At 42.2% G+C, this 16,317-nt stretch overlaps 1 protein-coding gene across 1 annotated transcript in view; it reads right to left on the reverse strand.

The window, feature by feature from the left end:
* Positions 1–16,317, reverse strand: part of LOC128615567 (protein shisa-6-like) — an 85,922-nt gene that overhangs the window by 13,385 nt on the left and 56,220 nt on the right. The window contains exon 5 of the mRNA XM_053637762.1: positions 1,705–1,767. Coding sequence (XP_053493737.1) covers positions 1,705–1,767 — 63 coding nt within the window. The remainder of the gene's footprint in view (positions 1–1,704; positions 1,768–16,317) is intronic.

A 16,317-nucleotide genomic window follows, 5' to 3' on the forward strand; every position in this document is an offset into this window, starting at 1 on the left:
AACACGTGCAGTAGATGGAATTGGGGCTGAAATCTGCACTGTAATTCAATCAGCCCTGTGCTGCTGTTTTCGTTTCTCCTCCTGTCGTCATGGCGATGCCTCCTCTCACTTCATCTCATTCACATTCGCAGATCCCACAACACCCCGGTCTCGTTTCAATTCTACACTCATTACTGACAATCAGCCTTAACCAACTGAAACTCCAGCTGTGACCTGATCCGATAAACAACTCACGCCGAACTCATCACTCTCATTTACACAGTTATTATCCAAACAGCCAGGAAATCTAACACCCCAAATTTATTCTATTCTATTCTGTTCTATTCTATTCTATTCTATTCTATTCTATTCTATTGACTACCTGTAATTACCTGTGACTACCTGTGATTACCTGTGTTTACCTGTTATTACCTGTGACTACCTGTGATTAGCTGTAATTACCTGCGTTTACCCTTGTTTACCTGTTATTACCTGTGCCTACCTGTGATTACCTGTGACTACCTGTAATTACCTGTAACTACCTGTGATTACCTGTGACTACCTGTAATTACCTGTAATTTCCTGTAATTACCTGTGACTACCTGTAATTACCTGTGACTACCTGTAATTTCCTGTGATTAACTGTGACTACCTGTAATTACCTGTGACTACCTGTGGTTACCTGTGTTTACCTGTGTTTACCTGTTATTACCTGTGACTACCTGTGATTAGCTGTAATTACCTGCGTTTACCTTTGTTTACCTGTTATTGCCTGTGACTACCTGTAATTACCTGTAACTACCTGTGATTACCTGTGACTACCTGTAATTACCTGTGACTACCTGTAATTTCCTGTAATTACCTGTGACTACCTGTAATTTCCTGTAATTACCTGTGACTACCTGTAATTTCCTGTGATTAACTGTGACTACCTGTAATTACCTGTGACTACCTGTAATTACCTGTGACTACCTGTAATTTCCTGTGATTACCTGTGACTACCTGTAATTACCTGTGACTACCTGTAATTTCCTGTGACTACCTGTGACTACCTGTAATTACCTGTGACTACCTGTAATTTCCTGTGATTACCTGTGACTACCTGTAATTACCTGTGACCACCTGTAATTTCCTGTGATTACCTGTGACCACCTGTAATTTCCTGTGAGTACCTGTGATTACCTGTGATTACCTGTGACTACCTGTAATTTCCTGTAATTACCTGTGATTACCTGTGACTTCCTGTAATTACCTGTAATTACCTGTGACTACTGTGGCCTCGTGACTGCAGCCGAATCACAGCCAGGCTGATATTCACTACATCAGCACACATACTCATGCGATATTTCCTGATTCTGTTCGATTGTATTCTATTCTGTTATATAATTTTTCTATTCTACACAATTTCATTCTTTTATATTCTGTTAATTTGCATTCTATTTTTGTACTCATTCCATTCCTGTAGTCAATTTTATTCTGCTTTTCTGCTACATTCTTTTACATCCTGTTTCAAATCCAATTTCATTCTACTGTATTCTTTTATACTCTACTTTACACTTGAACACTATAATATCTATGTACTGTTCTTATTATTGTGTGTGTGTGTGTGTGTGTGTGTGTGTGTGTGTGTGTGTTTTCTGTGAGCTGCTGCAGAATCAAATCCACACATGGAGACCTGCTGACATGTTAAAGGTCACTCCTGGTGAAAAGGTGAAAGATTCTTACCGATTTTAGGTGTGTGAGATCCAGTGAGGTCGACATGGCTCGTGTAGTCATGATGATGGTTCCCTATTAGCGAGAGAGAGAGAGAGAGAGAGAGAGAGAGAGAGAGAGACAGGTGTATATGAGAATGCAGAAAAACAAACCCCCTTACGTCTCCTTATCCCGCGCAGTGATGAGCTCTCAGCTTCGCTAACTCTCCCCGCTGTGTGAATATCTGATAAGCGCTCCTGATTAGCATGCTAATCAGCTCATTCTGGGCTGGTGAACGCGATGAACAAGGCAACTTGATAAACATCACAAGTAAAATGCTTCACAGCTCTTAATTTTCGGTGACAGGCAGACTAAAACACAAAAGAAAAGCTTCCTGCTGCGTTAACGTGATGTGTGACGTGATGTGTGACGTGATGAGAGCGCGTTCTTTTGTCTTTCAATAAGTGCTGGAGGAGAATGTTTTGAGAAATAGAGCGAGAAACAAACATACACGAATCAAACTCCATTTGTACACCAGCCTCTATATATGTGAATGTGGGCGGGACTAGGCTTTTACCACTGATTTGGTTCAACATACTGCTTTACATAAAATACTGCTCATCATTAAATCACACACTCTTTCAGCATTTAACATTAGCATAATACAATAATGTGTGGCTCAGTGGGTAGGACATTGCACTTTTGATTAAAATGTCATGAGTTCAAATCCCAGCACCACCAAGCTGCCACTGCTGGGCCCTTGAGCAAGGCCCTTAACCCTCAACTACTCAGTTGTATTAAAACAAAAAGAGATAATTGTAAGTTGCTCTGGATAAGGGCGTCTGCCAAATGTAGTTAATGGAAATGGAAATAACTGTCACTAGCTGGCTAACTGGTTAGTTTCACGAACATCAATGTTAACACTCTATCAGTACCTACAAGCTGCCTAGCAAACTAGCGAACATTAGCTTGTCAGTGTCAGTGAAAGAGGTGTGGCCTCTATGTACCAATCCAGGTAAAGGAGGCATGGCCTCTGTACCTGTCAGTACCAGTGAAGGAGGCGTGGCCTCTGTACTTGTCAGTCCCAGTGAAGTAGGTGTGGCCTCTGTACCTGTCAGTCCCAGTGAAGGAGGTGTGGCCTCTGTACCTGTCAGTACCAGTGAAGGAGGCGTGGCCTCTGTATCTGTCAGTACCAGTGAAGGAGGCGTGGCCTCTGTACCTGTCAGTCCCAGTGAAGGAGGCGTGGCCTCTGTACCTGTCAGTCTCAGTGATGGAGGTGTGGCCTCTGTACCTGTCAATACCAGTGAAGGAGGCGTGGCCCCTGTCCCTGTCTGAGTGAAACTAAATCACTGATTGTACTGTACCACTGTAACATGAGAAAACAGGAAATAAACAGGAGACTGTATTACACAGTTAGGATGAACAGAATGAAGAGTTTGTAGAAGTGCTTGTTAAAGAGGAAAAATGAGAGAAAGAAACAAACAAACAAACATGGCTGATTAGTGCACAGACGGCGACTCTAGTGGCTCCATCATCTCGCCGTATATCAAGGGACCAATTATCCACTTCACACAGCACTCTGTCACCTGCAACGCTTCAGCTTTTATCCCAAACAGGCCTTATCCCTCTTAGTCTCTCTCTCTCTCTCTCTCTCTCACACACACACATACACACACACACACACACACTACAATTTCTTTCCCACTGTTCTATTCATGTAGCATATAAATTATATTATTGGATTACAATGTTCATGCATCGGGAGGAAATACTCCTTAAAAACTTTCTTTGTGCTCTTTAGCTAGCTCCTTTTAAAGGAGGGATGTGTGTGTGTGTGTGTGTGTGTGTGTGTGTGTGTGCGTGTGTGTGTGTGTGTGTGTGTGTGTGTGTGTGTGTGCGCTATCATCACGTCAGAGGGATGTTCTGTGCTCTAAAAGTCTCCGTGACTCAGTAACATACATCAGTTCAGAATGAAAACGAGTGAAAGTGATTTTCTTGTATTTAACGTAAGTCGTAGTTACACTCGTGGATTCTTCAAAGGTTCTTCACGGGTCTTTAACTTCCTAAAATGGGCTTTCTTTAGAACCCTCTTTGTTAGGGAAATAGTCTGTTGTAGGGTTCTACATAGAACCTTTAAGGGTTTCCCTTTAGAAGAGTGCTAGATTTCTTTTTTTTTTTTTTAAAGAAAAACTGTAAAAGTGTTGGTTCCAATTTCAGATCATGAAATGTGGTCGGGTCCGAACGTTCAACCGGTTCTGTACAATTCATTTTGCGAGACTCCCCTCTGCGTTCCACCATCAGGTTAAATATTTTCCAACGATAGCACATTTTGTTCCTCTGATACCACAGCAACTTTCCAATGACTACAATTTTCTAATTATTAAATGTTTTAAACGTTACATTTTTATCTGTTTTTGTTAGATATAATGTTGTGGAACCAGGATAGTTCCTGCTCGCAGGAATAAACAACAGCCTCTCGTTTTCTCTCTCTCTCTCTCTCTCTCTCTCTCTCTCTTGAGGTTAATGAAGCTGTAATAAAGCTGTGAGTTCTGTGGTCTTTTAAGATTATTGTCACAATAAAATCTGGTCTATAAAATGTCTATAACAGACTGTGTGATCGCATGTCTTCTCCATGTCGTGAAGAAGACGGTGAAGTTCCTCTAACGATAGACCTGCGATGAAAGAAAATGACTATGTTCTGCTTACGTCACCGGCGTGAGCTGGAAAACGGGCTCGGATAAACGTAAACGTTCTTCACAGTGAGCGTGACGTGATAAGTGGTTTATCCTGTCCATTATGATTCATTTACGTTTCTCCATCGTGAGCAAATACATATTTTACAAAGTGCATAATTCCTCTTGAGAATAAACAGAAAAAGCACCAAGGATGTACAGCTAAAAGCGCTAGCCTTGGATCGATCAATCCCGAGCCCCGCCTTACTCTTGTGTCCATTGCTACCTGTCATTACATTGATGGGAATTTTTTGTAGACTTCATAACTTTTATAAGTAGCATTAATTTGCCTTTAGATCTGTAACTTATCTACGTAACTAGCTGCTTTATAATGGGTTTTCCTCTGGAGCTCAGTTTCTAGTATCTAATTTTTTATTCTCAATTCGTCCTCGAGTTCTTACACATTTTTCTCTTCTTTTCATTCTCTATCAGACGCTAACGAATGCTCCGTATGGAAAGTGAGCGGGCGAGTGAGCTGTAAACGTGACGGCCCCCTGAGGAGTATATAAATGTAAACTGTCCTACATTAACATCTCCTCAGCAGGGGAAAAAAATTAGGCTGTTGCTTGCTGCTTCATACCGTCAACACTCATCAATTATACAGAAGGATTCCTGCTTTAAGCACAGCCAGAAAATACACCACCACACTCGGGTCATTTTACAGTAACAGAGGAGCAAGAATAGCAAAACAAATCCGTACTGAAACTAATTAAATACACTATATCATCATCACCATCATCATCAGAATCACGTTTAACCTCCGGACTTCAGGCCGCTCTCCCTACCTGAGTACTGATGCTGGTGTGGAGGAACTGAAGAGGACTAATGGAGCTGTGTCTTTTTTTTCAGCTCTGTGACAGCCTTTTGTACGTGTTTGTAGAGAGCAGTGAGTCAGAAACCACATGATAAAGATTCATAGCATGGTCTCTAGTCTGTGTCGCGATGTTATTGTACTAGGGCAGAGAGAACTGTTTTCTGTTCTTGGAATGTGTTGTTTTTAATGTGTTGGTTTCCTCCGGGTACTCCGGTTTCCTCCCCCAGTCCAAAGACATGCATGGTAGGCTGATTGGCATGCCCATAATGTATAAATGGGTGTGTGAGTGTGTATGTGATTGCCCCACCTTGTGCCCAATGCTCCCAGGCTCCAGGTTCCCCACAACCCAGGAGGATGAGCAGTATAGAAGATGGATGGATGTTAAGAGCTTGCGCAAACACGCTCTTTAGTTCTGAGTAAGAGCTAAAGAGCTCTTAGCTCTTACTAAGAGAACTGCTGGCTATAAACTTCCATTACATGTGAGTAACATTAGCCTTGCAGCTCCAGGACATGACCAAAGAAGCAAACTCCACACACCCAAACACTGGGAGTAATCTGTGTGATGTAGTTTCATGTATTAGATTTCCTTTTCAGTAAAATAAAAGAAAAATATATCACTGTATTGTATTTACATTTTAAACCCATTCACGCTTAAAAATAAACATTCCAATTAGAACCAAAAAGGGTTTTTCAGCCTTATGCCATAGGAGAACCCTTTTAAGTTGCACAAAGAAACTTTTACTCTCAAATTCTTTAGAGAACCATCTATTTACTGGTGCTTTAAAGGACCCAAAAATGGTTCTTCACAGCAGTGCCACAAAGAACCATGTTATCATAAGTTCTCCAAAAAAAAAAACCCTTAGTTAGTGCTTTAAGGAACCACGGTAAGGTTCTTAAGAGTGATACTAGGAGAACTTTTTCCAGTCTCACTTTATAGGGTTCACGTTAACCTGTTAAGGGATGATTTCTTCCTGAAGAACCAATACACTGCTCTGAAGAACCTATAATGAACCATAAAGAACTTCTTTAATCTCTAACGAACCATATAGCTCAACTCAAGAACCCTATACAATGAAAAAAAAAATGGTTTTTGACAACAAGGAGGTTCCTTGCATACCCTACAGGGCTGTAAAGAACCAATGAAGAACCTTTAGTTTTAAGAGTGTTGGAGGAAATATTCATCTTTACTTAATCTGCTGCTAATGATTCACATTTACAGGGGCTCTGAAAGAAAAATATCATTCATTTAAATGAATAAAGGCAACACCTAAAGTTATTATTACAGTAATAACACATTATTAATTAATAAACACATTAATAAACACATTATTAACAATGTTATTACAGAAGAACAGCATTAGCAAATTACACTGCTTAACACACAAATAAATAACAAAATAACTGCATAATAATAATAATAATAATAATAATAATAATAATAATAATAATAATAATGCATCAGGCTGTAAATAATGGCAATGGCAAATATTACCCATAATCCTCCTGTGAATTGAAGTGAGCAGTCAGTGCTAACAGAGATAACCACAGATTTAACTGATGTCTCCTTTAATATGAAAGAAGTAACATCACTCAAAACTGCCGTCATCTGTGTGCAGTATGTTCACGTTCTCGTCTCTCCACCGGGAACGACGATCTGGAATGAAAAATGCTCGGAACAGGAAACAGGGCAGGACGCAACGAAAACTTTAGGGAAAGAAATGACGGTGTTCCAAGTCTGTTCAGGTAAATAAAGGCACAAACCGATGCTAGAAGTTGCCAGAATGTCACTGACTAATCTGCATATTCACTGAATTGTCATGCTCATTTGCATATCATAATGTCTTACATGAAGAAGGAAGATTTAAGAAGGAAATATTTTATCAAAGTTTATCAGAATGCAAAATAACAGATTATAACTTATTACTTATAGAAGTCGTCTTTGGTCATGACACCACAAACAAACTATGTGCATACTTACAACATTCTATAACTTCTATCAAGAACACAGATCAAATGAAACTGCAGTAATGAAAGTCAAAGTGATTGATTGTTAGGAGCAATGGTGATCAGTGATTGGTTGTTAGGAGCAATGGTGATCAGTGATTGGTTGTTAGGAGCAATGGTGATCAGTGATTGGTTGTTAGGAGAAATGGTGATCAGTGATTGGTTGTTAAAAAGACTGGTGATCAGTGATTGGTTGTTAGGAGCAATGGTGATCAGTGATTGGTTGTTAGGAGCAATGCTGATCAGTGATTGGTTGTTAGGAGCAATGGTGATCAGTGATTGGTTGTTAAGAAGATTGGTGATCAGTGATTGGTTGTTAGGAGCAATGCTGATCAGTGATTGGTTGTTAAGAAGAATGGTGATCAGTGATTGGTTGTTAGGAGCAATGGTGATCAGTGATTGGTTGTTAAGAAGATTGGTGATCAGTGATTGGTTGTTAGGAGCAATGCTGATCAGTGATTGGTTGTTAAGAAGAATGGTGATCAGTGATTGGTTGTTAGGAAGACTGATGATCAGTGATTGTTGGTTTTACATGCAGGTGGTGAGTGGAGTGAACCTGCTCTCTCAGCTTGTAGAACAGCAGCTGTGATGTGAGCTGGGGAGCCGTATCGAAGGCAGTCATTAGATTTGTCACTGAGCTCTTTTTTGAAATAAAGACACTGAAATGGTCTAAAAAAAGTCTCTAAAACTAAACACAAAGTTTATAAGTTGGCAACATCGTTTACAGTGCACTTGCAAAATGTCGAACAAAACAGAGCGTGTCTAACAAAAGACAGGAGGTTTGAAGCCGATTTTGTATTTCATTACTAACAGACAACACAATCATGGTGTGTTCTACAGCCCTATTCACACTGCATTAGTAGCACATGGGAACCTGCAGTGATTTCATCGCTTATACGTGCTGATTTTATTTTGGTCCAAATTAGCATCGTTGGAGTTATTTCTCTCAGCACAAATGACTATTCTTAGACTCTTTTTACTCTTGTATGGATAGACAACTCTGATTTTGCAGGAAGATACTGCATTTTGAGCTGCCTGTAAAATGCCGCTAATAAAATGATGAAACCATCTTTGAGTTTTAGAAACAATTGTGAGGAACCTGTACAGTGGGCGCTCCGCATAAACAGATAAAGTCGTTGATATGATGAGGTTTTCTGTAAGGAGATGTTTATGCAGCATTTACGGAAGGAGTCTCCAGTGTCAGCGCTTTGTAACAGTCAGAGCAGGGTTTGTACAGATTCTCCATAATGAAATTCCAGGACTTTCAAGCACCATTTTTTTTTTTTTTTTTCAAGGACTATAGAAGAGATGTCCAGCCGTCCATTTTCTATAGCACTTTTCCTACACAGGATCGCGGGGAGCCTGGAGCCTATTGAAGGGGACTCAGGGCAGGAGGCCGGGGACACCCTGGATGGAGCGCCAACCCATCGCACACCCATTCATACACTACAGACACGTTAGAGACGCCAAACCACTAAGTCACCCTGCCGCCCAAAAGAGATGTCATTCAAACATGTTCTTAATTTTTTCTTTTTAAATGCCAATAATAATAATAATAATAATATTCCTCCCCCAGTCCAAAGACATGCATGGTAGGCTGACTGGCATGTCTAAAGTGTCCGTAGTGTATGAATGGGTGTGTGAGTGTGTATGTGTGTGTGCCCTGCGATGGATTGGCACCCTGTCCAGGGTGTACCCCGCCTTGTGCCCGATGCTCCCTGGGATAGGCTCCAGGTTCCCCCGTGACCCTGAAAAGGAGTAAGTGGTAGAAGATGGATGGATGGATGGATAATAATAATAATAATAATAATAATAATAATAATAATAATAATAATAATAATAATTCTGCCTAGTGTCAGCCCTTTTAATGTTTCCTACTCTCTGTGCTCACATACTGTATTTTAATTCCCAATAAAGCTGCTCACATTAATGCATTTTTTTCTGCTTCTGTTGTCAGAAAAGGGAACGAGTATGAAATAGTGACTGAACGCGGTGCATTAAGAGACCACATGTTCACCAGCAGTCACTTCCCAGCCATTTCCAAGCTGCTGCTCTGCACTGATTAAACCCTGATTTTATAACCACAATGTCCTCTAACAAAATCATTGTACATACACGTTATCGACAGCGGCTGTGCTGTGATTTCGGCCATATTTACATGTAAAATGATCCCTCAGAGACAAAAATTAGAAACTAATGAATGTGCTGCTCCTCTCTGCCGCAGAGAGAGAGAGAGAGAGAGAGATTACCTGTAGGGGGAAATCAAGACCTCGCACTCGTGTGGAAAGTTGGCAAGGTTTGCCCAAAAAAGTCACTAGATTTTGTCACTAGGTGCTTTTTTGAAAGAAAAAAAGATAACTAAAGGGGTCTGAGAAGTGGACGGAGCTGTCCCTGTCACAGTGAGTGAGTGAATAGCAGGAGGAGGAGGAGGGGCAGGAGGAGGGGGAGAAGGAGGAGGGGGAGGTGGAGGGAAGAGAGGAGGAGGGGAAGGAGGAGGAGGAGGGAGGGGAGGAGGTGGTGGAGGAGGAGGAGGTGGAGGAGTGGGAGGAGTGGGAGGAGGAGGGGTAGGTGGAGGAGGAGGAGGAGCAGGAGGAGGGGCAGGAGGAGGTGGAGGAGGAGGGGTTGAGGAGGAGCTGGAGGAGTGGGAGGAGGAGGAGGGGAGGAGGTGGAGGAGGAGGAGGTGGATGAAGGGGAGGAGGGGGAGGAGGTGGAGGAGTTAAAAGTAACTATAAACGTAAAAACACATGATTCTTTAATAAATCAGCGTAGGTGTGGTGTAAGAGGAATAAAACACTTCAGGACGTGCTGTTAGAGGAAAATAATCACTTCAGGGCAGTAACAGTAACTTAGTATTTTACACAGCTCCATCATGTTCTTCCTCAGCACAGGATGTCGTAATGCGCATGCATACATGTCAACTGGAGTACACTTTGAAAGGCAATGCTTACAAAAGCTATGCGTACGAAGCCTATGTGTACGAAGGCAATGCGTACGAAGCCTATGTGTACGAAGGCAATGCGTACGAAGCCTATGTGTACGAAGGCAATGCGTACGAAAGCTATGCGTACGAAGCCTATGCGTACGAAGGCAATGCGTACGAAGGCAATGCGTACTAAGCCTATGCGTACGAAGGCAATGCGTACGAAGGCAATGCGTACGAAGGCAATGCGTACTAAGCCTATGCGTACGAAGGCAATGCGTACTAAGCCTATGCGTACGAAGGCAATGCGTACGAAGGCAATGCGTACTAAGCCTATGCGTACGAAGGCAATGCGTACGAAGGCAATGCGTACTAAGCCTATGCGTACGAAGGCAATGCGTACGAAGGCAATGCGTACGAAGGCAATGCGTACTAAGCCTATGCGTACGAAGGCAATGCGTACGAAGGCAATGCGTACTAAGCCTATGCGTACGAAGGCAATGCGTACGAAGGCAATGCGAACAAAGGCAATGCGTACGAGGCAATGCGCACGAAGCCTATGCGTACGAAGCCCACGCGTACGAGGCAATGCGTATGAAGCCCATGCATACGAAGGCAATGCGTACGAGGCAATGCGTACAAAGCCCATGCGTACGAAGGCAATGCATACTAAACCAATGCGTACGAAGCCCATGCGTACGAAGGCAATGTTTATGAAGCCAATGCGAACGAAGGCAATGCGCACGAAGGCAGTGCACACGAAGGCAATGCGTACGAAGCCAATGTGCACGAAGCCAATGTGCACGAAGCCAATGTGTACGAAGCCAATGCGAACGAAGGCAATGCGTACGAAGGCAATGCGTACGAAGGCAATGCGTATACGCTAGCATGCGTATGAAAAAAACGTGTACACAATTTTCACAAACCCTGAGACAAACGCAGAACTGGAGAAAAGCTGCAAACCCAATCTCTTTCACTGAAAGAATCAAATAAATGAATAATAAATGAAGTTTGATTACACCAAATGTGTCAAACCTCACATGTTTTAATTAAAGTTTTTAAAAATGGCATAATTAAACCTGATTACACGAAGACACAAGCTGAATGAAATCAGACATTTTCCTCTTTTCTCTGCTGGATTAATCGCTCGGCGTGTTTTTCCACTAATTAAAGCAGAACAGAGGAATAAAGCGGAAGCTTTAAACGCAGCAACACACGACAAAACGCTTTAACCCAGAGGAAACGTCTGGCTTTGTGTCGACGCTGTAAACTGGGAAATTACGCCACAGATCTGGAAACGAGCCGGTAATTAACGTCGACGTTTACGTGTGCGGTGACATTTCGGTCTTCAGCGAATAAATCACCACAATATTTATACTCGTCACGACAGATTTCATTAAATACACCCTTTTCAGTAAGAGGAAACATCTCCGAGAGGAAAGGGGAAATCAGATGATGGTTATGTGTATAGCTGTGTGTGTGTGTGTGTGTGTGTGTGTGAGGCAGGGTTCTAGTTTTTCCACACAGCACTAGTATAAGAGCGTTTGGGACAACACAGAGCGCTCTATTTCATTTGAACAGTCACATGAACACAATCACAAAATGGCGAGGTGAGTGTTTGTTTGAATTGTGTACTTCTTATAAATAAAGCATTTTAATACATGATCGTTTCTATGGTAACAGCTCATTCACAGGGACAGAAAAAAAGAATGTTTGTAATGGTTGGTATGGTGACGTTTTTTGGGGTTTTTTTGTCCTAAGGAGACGTTTATTTAACAGAGGAGCTGGTGAGAGAGCGACTGATCCCTCATTGATGAAGCGACAGATGAGCTGCTGTCTCAGGAACTAGCATGAGATGAGCTGCTGACTCAGGAACTTGCATCAGATGAGCTGCTGTCTCAGGAACTAGCATCATTAGTTCCCATTTACTCTTTAACGCAGGAAATGGAAGAAAAACGAACAACCGCGGTTTCATTTTACGCTGTCGTATATGGTCGCTCGTTAAACGTGTAGAGACATTAGGAATAAAAATAAAGCTGGGAAGGAAGTAGCAGAGAATGCTCGTGCCTCTGGTGTGTGTACGTAGCCAGTACATTACATTTACGGTATTTGGCAGACGCCTTTATCCAGAGCGACTTACATTTATCTCATTTATACACCTGAACAACTGAGGGTTAAGGGCCTTGCTCAAAGGCCCAACAGTGGTAGTTTAGCAGTGCTGGGGCTTGAACTCCTGGCCTTCTGATCAGTAACCCAGAGCCTTTAACCAATGAGCCACTGCCCCAGTAATAAAGTCAGCACGCTAACACCGTGACATGTAAATAAGACACACACTGATTAGTGCATTTAAATGTTTAATTGTGTTTACGCTAGCTTCAGGAGATATGTTGAACTACTAGTATTTATCACTGAAACTAAAGAAAAGTGACACAAAGAGCTCGGGACTAGCGTGACTGATGTTTTGATGGTATTTAGCAGACACCTTTATCTCATTAGACAACTGAGCAGTCGAGAGTTGAGGGCGTTGCTCAAGGGCCCAGGAGTGGAAGCGCTGGGATTTGAACTCATGAGCGATTGCTCAGTAATCCAACGTTTTAACCGCTGCGTTACAACCCGTCACCGTGCCTGCAATCTCAAAACCCATGATGGAAGTTTGAGGTGGAAACTTTTCGTTCCTGTCCTCATGTCTCAGCAACAAAGTTTCTTCCTGTTTTTTTATTTTTTTTTGAAAACTCCTCATGCGTGCTGGTTCTTCTCGCCTCGCTGGCGCACTGCTGCAGATCCCCAAAATGGAGCCGGGTGTTCTCGCTGATTGATTCGGCGGAACCTAATCAAGAGCCCTCACCGTCCCCGCCGGGACGAGGAGAAATCGAGCCAATTAACTCCGGCTTGTGAACACGGCGCGTCGGCGTGCGTGACTGACACTGCCGTCTGACAGCCGTCTCCCGCCGTTTATTCGAGGCGCCGCTGATTTATGCCGCGCCGTCTCTCCGCTCTGACCGTGATGGAGTGGCTGGCTCAGGGAAAGAGCCGTGAGCGCTGTTGATTAGCCGACCCGGGTTAGCGCCTGTGCACATACATATGAGCCTCGTTCAGAGCGTCTGGAATAAACGCAGGCGCTCACGCCGACGGAATGAGCTGCGCTAATTACTCCCCGGCGTCCGTGCTGAGGATCGTGGGGGTTTCTTCTGTGTCCCGAGAGAAGGATGGGACCGAAGAGGAGGTTGCACAGAGCCTCGTTCAGAAAAATGAGCCTTTTTGTGAGCGTCTTGAATAAATAAACATGGCTAGTGCTGGGCAAATAATTAGCCGGGTTAATCAGGAGGGTGTTTGTGCGTGAAAGAGGAGAAACAGTGGAGGACGAGCTGGTTGCTCGTGTAATGACCCGTGTTAATCAGCTGGGGAAAAGAAGGCTGCGGGGATTTTTCATCTCCATGAGCTGTAACGCTGCGTTGTTTGACTGAATCATAATAAAATACCGCTTTTGGCTTTTTCATTGGAAGTAATTCCTCTGTTTTGATTTTACATCTTTGTATTTCTAAAAAATTATTTGAATTATTTTCATTCAAAAATATTCTATAATTCTACATTTGTGTACAATTTATATCCTGGCACTTATTTATCTTCTGATGCGTTCCCTTGTGCATTCTATAAAAAATTTTTTTTTTTTCATTTATCTCTAACTACATTCAGCTACCATGTGTACAAGTGTATAAATAATACATTATTATTATTATTATTATTATTATTATTATTATTTAACCAAAGTATCATCGCCGCATGGCACGGTGTATCACATGGTGCTAGAAGCAGCACAGCGCTACCACTGGGCATAAATCAGGGTGCTAAGTACATCCTAATTACTCCAGCAACAACAAACGGCAGCGATTTCCAAAGCGTGAGAGTTTCTCAGATTGTTCCTGGTCCTCTGATGCTGCTATCAGCTCTGAGCTAATTACAGACCACCAACAGAGCTGAGATAAAACACACACACACACACTCACACACACACACACACACACACACACACACACACACACACACACACACACACAGCTATCTTTAGTACACTTGCATCTTCTGTGGGAATTTCCTTTTTAAACACTGGCTGTGTTTTTTTTTAACTCCTATTTGAAGTGTCTACATGTGTCTTTCACTATCCCATAATCCTTTGCAACACCTCGGGTGTAGAGAGAGTTTGTTGGAATATACTCTGTTGTTGTTAGTCGTAACTGTTTATAAGAAACAGCTGATTTCTGCCTGAGTTCCATGACATTTAGTTTACACTGAAGCACATCTGAATCCTGCATTCTGATTGGCTAGAACGTGTTGCTTCCTTTTCTATTCCAGCAGCTCTGAGAGGAGCATAAACACGCCATGTGAACAGATTGTGTGTGGTTTTTTTTGTTTGTTTTTTTTAAAGTCTCCAGTGTCAGCACTTTGTACCAGTTAGAGGTCAAACTTTAATTTCCTTTTGATCTGTTTTTAGTTAAATTAAATACTGTCCATAAAACTGTTCTCACTTACACTATAGCAGCTATAAACATTCGTTCCCTCACCATCCTCTCTTTATTCTCTCTCTCTATTCTCTCTCTCTATTCTCTCTCTCTCTATTCCCTCTCTTTATTCCCTCTTTTTATTCTCTGTCTCTATACTCTCTCTCTATTCTCTCCCTATATTCCCTCTCTTTATTCCCTCTCTTTATTCTCTCTCTCTATTCTCTCTCTCTATTCTCTCCCTCTATTCCCTCTCTTTATTCTCTCTCTCTCTATTCTCTCTCTCTCTATTCCCTCTCTTTATTCCCTCTTTTTATTATCTGTCTCTATTCTCTCCCTCTATTCTCTCCCTCTATTCCCTCTCTCTATTCTCTCTCTCTATTCCCTCTTTATTCCCTCTCTTTATTCTCTCTCTCTATATTCTCTCTCTTTATTCTCTCTCTCTCTCTATTCCCTCTCTTTATTCCCTCTCTTTATTCTCTGTCTCTATTCTCTCTCTTTATTCTCTGTCTCTATTCTCTCTCTTTATTCTCTCTCTCTATTCAATAGCTTGTCATGTTACCGAGAAACTCCTCTGTCCTGAAACGTTACGATTTAAAAATAAAATGCGTATATGCGAATAAAATTCGTACGAGTCCCTCTGCGTGAGCTGTTACTATAGAAACAATACGCTACCAGCACGAGCGCATTAATACAGTATAAACCTGCACTACTGTCAGAGCTGCTGTTCTAGAAAATTAATCAACACCTTCTGACCAATCACAATTCAGAACTTGTGGAACAGAGCCCAAACCACACACACACACACTATTCATTATACACGATCTTCTAATGGCGCAGTGCATTATGGGTAATTCGGTCATAGTGCTACCAGTGAGAGTTCAATAAAGTTTTGTAGTTTAGTAACAACACCTTCAGCTACCACCCACAGAACCCTCCTGATCCACTACACTTTATTACAACATCACATTTCTCTCACGCTGGTTCTCTGAGCATCAGGGGGATTTTCAGAGCTCTGTAACCCACGCTGCCAGAGTAACAGCTGATTTCTTCACCCATGCGTGAGATCTGTGAATGAAATCGAGTCACGCTGCACATCGGAAGGAGAAATCGAGATCCAGCGTCAGGCGCTGAGGCGTCCTCAGGGGAGGTGTGTTCACCCGCAGCAAGCTCTGATCCTCTCCACTCGAACAATACGGACAGGGAGCAGGGGAACGGGCGAGTGTTGAGGAGCATGAACGCTATAAAAATACAATAACACCTCCCTCCTGCAGCATGCAGCACTGAGTAATCTCTCACTGTAGGACTGAAAGCACACCGCGTTCACTACGTAGCGCATGACTCTGGACCACTTCGCAGTCGCGTGTAAGAACACACTGGAGTATCAGAGCTGCACGTTTACTCCATCTACAAACCTGAGAGTTCACTAGCTCACTGCTAAGATAGTCATGTACAGCTGCTAGCTAATTTTTATATTTTCATATATTATTTCATCGTCCTATTAGTGAACCCTAATCTCGTCACACGGAATATCTTCTTAGCTAGTCTCAGCCGATATTCAGCACACACTGATTTAATTTTCTTTTAAAAACAGCTTAAATATTTATAAATATTTAAATAAACGCTGACAAACATACAAGGCAGGATACATTTTTATAGGTGTCCAAATACTAAACAGCT

Source organism: Ictalurus furcatus, chromosome 12 (assembly GCF_023375685.1).
Source record: "Ictalurus furcatus strain D&B chromosome 12, Billie_1.0, whole genome shotgun sequence".
Taxonomy (NCBI): domain Eukaryota; kingdom Metazoa; phylum Chordata; class Actinopteri; order Siluriformes; family Ictaluridae; genus Ictalurus; species Ictalurus furcatus.